The following is a 10,477-nucleotide window of genomic DNA, read 5'->3' as shown; positions in this document are numbered from 1 at the left end:
ATAAGATTGAGATAGTAAGTGGGAAGTAATAATTGCTTTATGAAAGTCCTAGGCAATGACCATCTCCAACTGGAGAGATTATAACATTTTCCTTTGAGATTCAATAGCAGTGCAATAGCTGAATGGCTCATTGTCAACTTCTGGAGGTTACTGTTGACCAGAAATTGCACTGGACCAGCCATATTAATGCAGTAGCTATAACATCATTCAGAGTCTTGGAATTCTGAGGTGAGTATTCACTTCCTGACACCCCCAACCCTGTATACCATATAAAATGCACAAAACAGGACTGTGATGGATTCCAATTTACTTGCCTGAATAGTAGCAGCGTCAACAGTTTATGAAGCCTAACCATATTTGGACAAAGCAACCCATTTTACCATTTTAAACATTCACTCTGTGCAAGCACACTGTCACAGCGTCTGTGGGAACATCCATTTGGAGCACAATAGCAACGCACCTTGTCTTGTCTGACAGTACCCTCCAAACGGATAACTTCCACCACCTTAAAGGAAATGGACAGCAGCATAGAAACATCAGCTATTGAATACTCCACTTAATGACTTAGAACTATCCTGTATAATGGACAATCATCAGCAACATTTCATTGTTGTCAAAATCAAAATCCGTGAACTGTCTTCCTAACAGCATTATGAATGCATCTATCCCACCATGGAGTAAAATAGTTTAAGAAGGCAATTCACTACCTCTTCTCAAGGGTAATAAATACTGGTCCAGCCAGTGGAGCAATCTGATGAAGTAATAAAAGTTAAAACTGGCCCCATAATTTAATCCACAATGAGTCACAAAGTTTTGTATTATAGGTCGTTCAGTCATGCTGCTCAGACATGTTATGACACAAGGGGCTTGAACCTGGATCGTCTGGCGAGCAGTAAGAACGCTAATATTGCATCACAAAACCCACATAATAATAAATTTTAATTACAAATATGAGTGTTAAAATGCAGGAAATATAAAACAGTGTAGTGTCCTGTTGAATTATCAACGGTCCTTGAGTATCTTTGTTGCACTGTTACATATATTTACACTGTTGATAATATTTGACAATATAAATTGTAAACAAATGATTTCTTGACCATTTCTTCAGTCCGACTGTTCTATATGAGGGTTGGATTAAATTTCCTCTGTTTTTTGGGTGACGGTATTGTCTTCTTCAGTTGCTGCGTGTGTATATAAAGGGTCAAGATTCATGTGATCTCGCCTAGATATGAACCTGCAATTAAATCATAATTTATTATGATTTAGTTTAAGCACTATCACAAATAATGTACAAAACTTTTCCATTATATTTTCTTGGTTCATAATTTCCTTAGTTCTAACTATCTTGGTTTTATTTCAATAATTTGAAAAGTTCTAGTGTCAATGATATGGTATGGAGTTTGCCAATGTATCGCAGAGTGTTCAGAACAAAACACATTGGAAGGTCAGGAAAGTGGCAAAGTAAGCTTTGTATCTGTGCAATTGACATCCTTCAATCAAACTTCCAAGCTTGATAGGAAACATCAATATCAATTCATTAGGCAGGATACACAATAACAAAACACCTCCAATAAATAATAAGTTACTCTTCTTTACAGTTCCTTGAACCAGAATTATCTCTGGCTTGACGACAATGTTTGTGAAAGAACTATGCTGGTCCATAAAGTTACAACTTGTGTTTGAATATAAGACTGCTGCTGCTAAAGGCCCACAGCTCTCCATAGATGGACAGTTTGGATTTATTGGCTCTATTTGAATTCCAGCCTATTTAGCACTGTGGTTGTGCCACACAGAATGGTGATGGGCAACCTCAACATGAGAGTGGGATTCTGTCTCCATATGGAATTCGTGACCACAACTCGGACCAATACTGTCATGAACAGATGCATCAGTGACAGATAAATTAGCAAGGATATGATCAAGAAAGTTGCTCTCTATTGTTGGTTTCCTGATCACCTGCTACAAATCCAATCAAGCAGCACATCCTTTCGGAATCAGCCAGCCCAGCCAGTAATGTACTACCAAGCCACTCATGGCAGTGGATTCCAAAGTCCCCACGGGAGCACAAAGTTCTGTGCTCTTGCCATACTCAGTGCTTCCAGCAAGTGGCATTTGAGGAGTACCATTTCAGCAACTGGGAGGGTGGGGATGTGGTAACTGGTAATCAGTTTGTCTATGTTTTGCCTGATGATATGAGACTTCATGGACTCTGGAGACAATATTGAGAACAGCCAGGGTCACTCTTTCATTACTCTAAACCACTATTTGACACTTCTGATAGATGATCTACTGGTCAGACAGAACATACAAAATGATGGGTATTGGGGTATAGGAAATCATCAGATCATTGTTTCCATCTCCAAAAATGTTAGCCCATTGTTGATGATGTCATTGCTTACCAGTTGCTTACTGAGGTTAAACCAGACTATGTTTAGCTGTAGCATCATGTTTGACTCAGAACTAAATTCCTGTGTTTGGCTGATTATTTTTAAATGGGAGTGCTATCATATGTAAATAGTTGAGGCGCTTATCACAAAGACATTCAGTAGAAGCTACAGAAGAAAGGGAGGGAGGGAGGAAAAATTACAAAGTTATAATTGATGGGGTTAGATGAATAGAGTGTGATGAAAAGCAGTGGAAGAAGGCAGGTTTATAAAGTCATGATTTGGAGATGCCGGTGTTGGACTGGGGTGTACAAAGTTAAAAATCACAAATCGCCAGGTTATAGTCCAACAGATTTAATTGGAAGCACACTAGCTTTCGGACCGTCGCTCCGAAAGCTAGTGTGTTTCCAATTAAACCTGTTGGACTATAACCTGGTGTTGTGTGATGTTTAGGTTTATAAATTAAAAGCAGTCATAGGCCATTTGGGCCGAGTGGTTTTTTTCTGTGTTGCTTAGGTGAAATCTTACAGGTTTAACTAATACCAGACCTTTATTTCTTCTACAATATGATGGTTGCATTCTTGTGTATCTCCATGTTATAGAAAAGTTGCGCATTAGATTTAGTGCTTAAAATGTTGGCACTATAATCACATTACAGCCAACACACATTTTAAAGTTCACACTGTAGAAAGAGCATCCCCAATCCATCAATCACATTACAGTGAATTTGCATTGATGAAACGCGTTATAACAGATTGCCCGTGTATCTAGAGTAAAAATCTGACTCGGCATGTCATTGATCTTTCACGTGAAGTTTGCAGGGGCAGACAATTGAAAGGGCACCCCTTGGATTGTAACTTATTCTTCAATGCAGAAAATCAAGAAAAAAAAATCTTCATTGTAAAGATAAGACATACTTACTTGAATTTCTGCATCTGGTCAATCATTTCTGGGAGAGGAATATTGATTGTCTCAGGGAGAAGCAAGACTAGACTTGCTGCCAGAATCAGAACACACCCAATCAGAATAAAAGGCAGAAATTCATAATAAATACCTGTGAAAATATAGAATATAAAGGTCAAATAAATGCATTAACCTAAAGCGATAAACAGCATTTGTAACACAGTTGTGAATATTCACATTTGACTGCATTGCTAAAGTAACGTTACTTTCATGTCTTCATCATGCTTTCACTCTGTTGCAACTGTATAATAAGTGTAAAATAGCTAGCTTTACCTGTTTTCCAAATCTTTGAGATTCTTTACCCTTCCAAGACCACATGAGTTACAGGGGGCAGTTTTTGATCCAATACTCTCAGCTATAGGCTCCTTTATGAATTTGCAGAATGCGCAAGGAGAAATGATCTGGCCATTATTTCACAGGATGGTTTTTATGCACCCTATTTTAGCATCGAGCTTGCACATGGAACAAATGGTGCGGCTCCTATTTACAAGTTTATTGTTAAGATCAATCGCGTTGTGCCTGAAATGGAAGACAACCCTGATGAAGGGCTTTTGCCCGAAATGTTGATTTTCGTGCTCCTCGGATGCTGCCTGACTTGCTGTGCTTTTCTAGCGCCACACTCTCGACATGGAAGACATTCCAACATGTAGATATTAGTAGAGAACGCCTAGGGATAATTTCTCAATGCGAACGTCATGCAAAGGGAGCTCATTTGACTGCTCCATTTCAAAGATGAATTTGAATACAGGATAATGCCCAGTTTACAGGCAGAAAGAATGTCTACACATACCACACCTAATTCAACTCAATAAAAGGCGACTACCATCCACTAATTCATTTCTCAGGGCAATACATGACCAATGGAGTACACCTGCCTGGTTTTAAATTTAAACTAAGCTTGACATTTAGCTATCAATCGTAATTAGCTGGTGCATCCTCTACAATTCAGAGTCCACTTGCCAACCAATCAGTACTTTCCACCAATACAGTATAAATGTTTTTTTTCCTTTATGTTGTTTTTTTTCTTTTGATCTGTCCTGATGAATGCAAGATGAAAACCGTTAGCGAAGTGTGCCTCTTCTAAGCAAATTATGTTAACAATGCCGTACAAATCCAGATGATGTAGATTTAGAATCAGTTTTAGTGAGAAGGTAGCTGGGAATACGATAGGTAGATGAAGATGGGGGTGAAAATGACAGGTCAGAGAGGAGGGTGGAGCAGATAGTTGGGAAGGAAAATGGACAGGTAGGACAGTTCAAGAGGGCGGTGCCAAGTTGGATGGTTGGGACTGGGATTATGTAAGGAGAGGGGAGTTGGTTGTAATTGTTCTAATTTCAGTGGTAGTTTAAGACAGAGTTTAAATCAATGACATGTAATAGATTATTACAAAATTGTGTGGCTATTTAATCTTCATAAGATTTGAAAAATAAACAACTTTACAGTTTTAGTATGGAGGGAAAGTTCATAAGACACTTCCAAGATAGGTTTTGAGAGCAACATGTTAAGGAACCAAGTATAGGCTGTTTTGGGTGTAGTATAATGTGTTGAGAAAGTGTTAATTCATAACTTCCCAGCAAAATAACTAAAATATGACAGACCAAAATATTGGGCTTGAAACAAGGAGGTCAGACTTAAGCAAAGCAAATTACATTGCTCTGAGGTGCAAGTTGGTAAATGAATAATAAGTCTGAGATGTACGAGGATTTTGGATTTCGGCAAAGGAGTTTGAGGAAAATGGTGAGTTATGAAGGGGTTAGCAAGACATGTCAAGCAGATGTCATGCATCACTGGGATATTGTATTGGAAATCATGCTCTGCCATTCTTAGTCATCACAAAACTTTTAAAAAATTATCAAAGTACTCAAAGACCTAATTTACTTTGAAATAGGCCCAGGCTAACAGAAACCATGGAGCAGATTTCTGTATTAAACACAAACCATATTTCTAAATAAATAGATTTTAATCAGAGATTTTAAAAACTCTAAACTGTTAATATACAACTACAAGTTAAAACATTAAGCCTCCACCAAGACCCTCATACACACGCATACAGACAAAAAAAAACACATTGGTGTTATGGGAAGAGGTGGAAAATTACTGGGGAAGCAGCTCAGTGACCCTACCAACAGGTATAGCTAAGATAATCTTTTTGCTGCCTGGATTTTATGAGCTTCAATCTCTCCTCCAGAATTGCTACTAAAAGGCAACTTGAAAAAAAAAAGTTTCTGTGCTTTTAAAAAATGACCACTTAAATCATGATCAATGACACTGAAACTTGCTGCATCCAAAAATTCATTACATCAGCAAACGAAAGACATTGCATGGATCATAGCGGTTGGAACCTTCATATCATTTCTCACTGGTGTTTGTGTGAGGTCAGAAATGAAAGAGGAAAAATAGCTACAAGGTAAATAGTGGAAAGTAAAGTGACTACTGAACATTACAATATGTTGTTCTGGTTTCAATAAAGACCAGTTATTTAAAAACAAAATTAAACTCAGTATTTTTCCCATGCTAGAGTTAATGAAAAGAGGTACCACTGACATTGAACTACACTTTATAAATATCTGTACTTTTAACCTAAAAATCCTCACCAGCTCACTTTCCTTTCCTCTTCCATTCAAGAGTTCCTTCATGATTTAACGTATCCTGAGGGTTATTTCACTTCTCCTGGGACCAGAAGGTTTGCAGTAACTTTCAGGAATCCAGTTTGATTCTCCTGAAGTTTCCCACTGTTCTTTGGTATGAAATTTCCTTCAGGTCCTTTGACTTGCATCCAGCTAGATGATCCTCCAACTCTATTTCAGCACATCAGGATTGTGGAATCTCCAACTCAAGCACTGGTCTGACTATATTCTTGTTTCATGTCTAAAAATCAGGTCACCCCTGGCTTCTCATGATATTCTGCTCCTGGTTCCAGCTGCCGTACAGCTCCTTGCTGATTCTCTTCGTTTGATCTAATGGGAAACTGACTCAAACTCCAAGTGCCTGTTTTGGTAAGAAATCATACAGATTGACAGCCAAATACCAAAAATCATTCTCTTTGCAATCCATCCACAAAGCAACATGACATACTTGGTATGTCCAAGACAGAGATTTGAACTAATTATTTCCAATTCTCACTCCTCCACCTTGTTCTAGTAAACACACATAAACTGAGTCTCGTTTTCAATCATTAAGAGACAGCTAGAGAACCTATCAGACCACACATTGGATATGTGGCTACAAACCATAGAATTGAAAATATTTCCTTCAGATTTTGAGCCACTACATCTAAATTGTCCACACGTTTATTGTAATTGCTAAGTCCAGAAAAGAATTAGAGAAAAATCTAAGACATCATTATGCAAATATCCCCCAATGAAATCCCTTCCGCATATTAATCGACTGCTCATGGACCAGGATATAGATTGCTGCAGGACGTAGCCAGACAGAAATTTAGGGAGATGGTTTTGTGACAATCTTAGTCACGTGAGATTTTTGATCATTTCCAGAATTTTATTAGTGAGAGCAGAAGTGATTGTTAGAGCAGTAACAGCTGGCAAGAGAACAAAATTAAAGCTTGTACCTCCAGGTTCTGGTAGCTTTGGAACTGGGTTTTGTCAGATGGGAGAATTTATCAGACTACGAAGGGTCATATGACAGGGTCAACACATGACCTCTTAACCACACTTAAAAAGCATCGTTCAACATTATTTTCATAATCCTTTTACATAGCGAGTTTTGAGAAGATTTGTAGCTCAGGTTGAGGTTTTGGATGTAGGTTCGCTGAGCTGAAAGGTTCATTTCCAGATGCTTCGTTACCTTACTAGCTAACATCTTCAGTGGACCTCTTGCGAAGCAATGCTGAAAATTCCTGCATTCTATTTATATGTTTGGGTTTCTTTGGGTTGGTGATGTCATTTCCTGTGGTGATGTTATTTCCTGTGGTGAAGTCACTTCCTGTTCTTTTTCTCAGGGGGTGGTAGATGGAATCTAACTCGATGTGTTTGTCGATAGAGTTCCAGTTGGAATGCCATGCTTCTTGGAATTCTCATGCGTGTCTTTGTTTAGCATGTCTTAGGATTAATGTGTTGTTCCAGTTGAAATGGTGTCCTTCCTCATCCGCAGATGAGGATATGAGTGAGAGACAGTCATATCTTTTTGTGGCTAGTTGGTATTCATGTATCCTGGTGGCTAGTTTTCTGTCCGTTTGTCGAATGTAGTGTTTGTTACTGTCCTGCACGGTATTTTGTAAATGACGTTAGTTTTGCTTGTTGTCTGTCTAGGTTCTTTCAAGTTCATTAGCTGCTGTTTTAGTGTGTTAGTGGGTCTGTGGGCTACCATGATGCCAAGGGGTCTGAGTAGTCTGACAGACATTTCCGAGATGTCTTTGATGTAGGGAAAAGTGGCTAGGGTTTCTAGACGTGTTTTGCCTACTTGTATGGGTTTGTTGCTGAGAAATCGGCGGACTGTGTTCACAGTTATAACTGTGTTCATGACTGTAAACATTCTTTTTGAAAACACGGTATAGGTGATTTTCCTCTGCTCAGCATAGTTCCTCTGTGCTGCAGTGTGTGGTGGCTCGTTGAAATAATGTTCTGATGCAGCTTCGCTTGTGGGAACTGAGATGATTGCTTCTGTGATTCAATATTTGGTCTGTATGTGTTGTTTTCCTGTAGACGCTGGTTTGAAGTTCCCCATTGGCTGTTCGCTCTACTGTGACATCTAGGAATTGTTGTTGTTGTTTTCCTCCTCTTTAGTGAATTTTATGCCAGTAAGGGTATTATTGATGGTCTCGAAGGTTTCCTCTAACCTGTTTTGTTTAGTGATGACAAAGGTGTCATCCAGGTAGCAGACCCAGAGTTTGGGTTGGATGGTTGGCAGAGCTGTTTGCTCAAGTCTCTGCATTACGGCCTCTGCTAAGAACCCTGATATTGGAGATCCCATGGTTGTTCCATTGGTTTGACTGTAGGTTTTGTGTTGAAGGTGAAGTGGGTGGTAAGGCATAGGTCCACTAGCTTGATGATATTTTCCGTGTTGATGAGTGTTAGTGGTGTTTAGTGTGTGTGTCTTTGGGTCTTCTAATAGTGTAGTCAGTGTTTCCTTGGCCAGGTTAATGTTGATTCAAGTAAACAGGGCCGTTACATCATGAGAGACCGTAATTTCATCCTCTTCTATCTTAGTGTCTTTCATGGTCTTCAGGAATTCTTTTGTGGAGTGGATGGTGTGGCGTGAGCCGTGCTGTGCATCTGTATGACTGTATGATTAAGCGAGGAATCTTGGGAACAACATCAGAAATTGCTGGAAACACTCAGCAAGTCTGGCAGCATGTGTGGAGAGAAAGTAATGTTCATGTTTGGGTCCAATTACACTTCTTCAGTGTAGAGTTAACATTAAGTCTGTTTTCTCTCCACAGATGCTGCCAGACCTGCTGAGATTTTCCAACAATTTCTGATTTTGTACCCAAGTTTCCTTTCTTGTTTTTATTTGTCCAAGGTTTTGCATAAACCAGGATCTGCAGGCATACCAGTGTTGTATTCTGAAAGCTGATGATTCACTCCCAGAGATTTGGAAAGGTCTCATGAAATGTGAAACACAAAAAAATCATTTATTATGGACCGAGGTATGACCCTTATGAAGCACTGTTCAAATAGAGCTAAACTTCACAATATTCAAATAATGTCACAATATAAATTGTTATTGATAACGTATACTTAGTAAAGGTAAAGTTGGCATAACCCTACTGGGCCATGTCAGAGAGAGAGATGAATGGTGGTGACTTACCCTGAGGATTGCCATATCTCAGATGAGGGAGAGACTGAGAAGGAAAATCCATGAATGTTAACCTCAGTGGAATGTTAAAAACCACACTGTCGGTATCACTCACATATTGCAAACAGCAATTCAGCCAACTGAGCTAACCAACCCCACGTAATATGCTCAGTCAATAAAGGTTTGGAGGGATATTGACCAGAAGCAAGCAGATGGGACTAGTATTGTTTGGGATTATGTTCAACATGGACTGTTTGGTCTGAGGAGTCTGTTTCTGTGTTGTATGACTCTAAGGCTGCAGAAGTTCAAGGCGGCAGCTTATAACCACTTTCTCAAGGGTAAGTAGAGATGGCCAATATATGCTGGCCCAGCCAATAACACCCGTGTCCATTGAGTGAAAAGAAAACTGTGGTAAGCTTATAGTTTCTGCTCTCTATGTCCCTTCGTTCATAAAGAAAGGTATTGCATTTGTAGTTTCTTATCTGCTGCACATTTTTTTATGAATCTAGGCAATTTTGGAAGATTACAGTCATTGAATCTATCCCTGTAGCTCCTTTGAAGATTCTAGAATGCAGCCTGGGTTCAGCGTACTTCCGATTTTAGTCCCACGGGATCTACTCATTCACTTTCTCCAGTCTTATGATGGTTTTAAATTCCTTCCTCGCTTTTGCTGTTTGTTTGTGATAATGGTTACACTTAAATACCATCCTTGATCTCAGACAGTCAGATAATGCATAGTGGCTGGGGGCTGAGAGTTTTGTGGGTCTAAGGAATGGTTCTATACATACTGAGAGCTTCATTTATTGCTTCATTTACACCATGTGCAAATGAATGATATGCATTTGAGAATGGTTTGTGGCATCACGATAATCTAAATATAAAATTCCTTAGATATTACCTTAATTAGAAGGTTAAGCATATACCTTACCAAGATAGAAAATGTAAGGTGAGATGATGCTGCCCAGCCGGGAGGCCATTGTGCTTGTTCCGATACCCATATTTCTTACTATTGTTGGATACAGCTCAACAGTATAGACATAAACCATGGCAAGGGCACAGGAGACTGCAAATTTTCCAATCATCACCAGCACTGTGGCAATTATTGAAAGGTCTAGAGAAAAAAAAATAAAATCATAAACATGGTGGAAGATGCACAGGTTTACAAGCAACAATCTACATAATCCCACTCAATGTGTGAACTAATTTCAAAAATATATATTTATGGCATGGGCACTTGCTACTTTCAAGTCCATGCTGGAAATTCATGGAGGTGCTCCATATCCGATAAAATTAATGGACACAAAAGCCTGCATCCACAATGTATTCGGATATATCTTTATAATAAGCAATGTAGTATTAAAGGAACAAAAGACAAC

General features: G+C 39.0%; 1 protein-coding gene across 1 annotated transcript in view; it reads right to left on the bottom strand.

Annotated features, from left to right (window-relative positions):
- Positions 1-787: 787 nt before the first annotated feature.
- Positions 788-10,477, bottom strand: part of LOC132823226 (organic cation/carnitine transporter 2-like) — a 57,582-nt gene continuing 47,892 nt past the window's right edge. The window contains exons 8-10 of the mRNA XM_060836852.1: positions 10,030-10,212; positions 3,306-3,438; positions 788-1,234 (exon numbers count right to left, since the gene is read on the bottom strand). Coding sequence (XP_060692835.1) covers positions 1,135-1,234; positions 3,306-3,438; positions 10,030-10,212 — 416 coding nt within the window. The 3' untranslated portion in view covers positions 788-1,134. The remainder of the gene's footprint in view (positions 1,235-3,305; positions 3,439-10,029; positions 10,213-10,477) is intronic.

This window comes from Hemiscyllium ocellatum, chromosome 16, assembly GCF_020745735.1.
Source record: "Hemiscyllium ocellatum isolate sHemOce1 chromosome 16, sHemOce1.pat.X.cur, whole genome shotgun sequence".
NCBI classification, from domain to species: Eukaryota; Metazoa; Chordata; class Chondrichthyes; order Orectolobiformes; family Hemiscylliidae; genus Hemiscyllium; species Hemiscyllium ocellatum.
The sequence above is the reverse complement of the archived record's forward strand: the minus strand, read 5'-3'. Positions and strand labels throughout refer to the sequence as shown.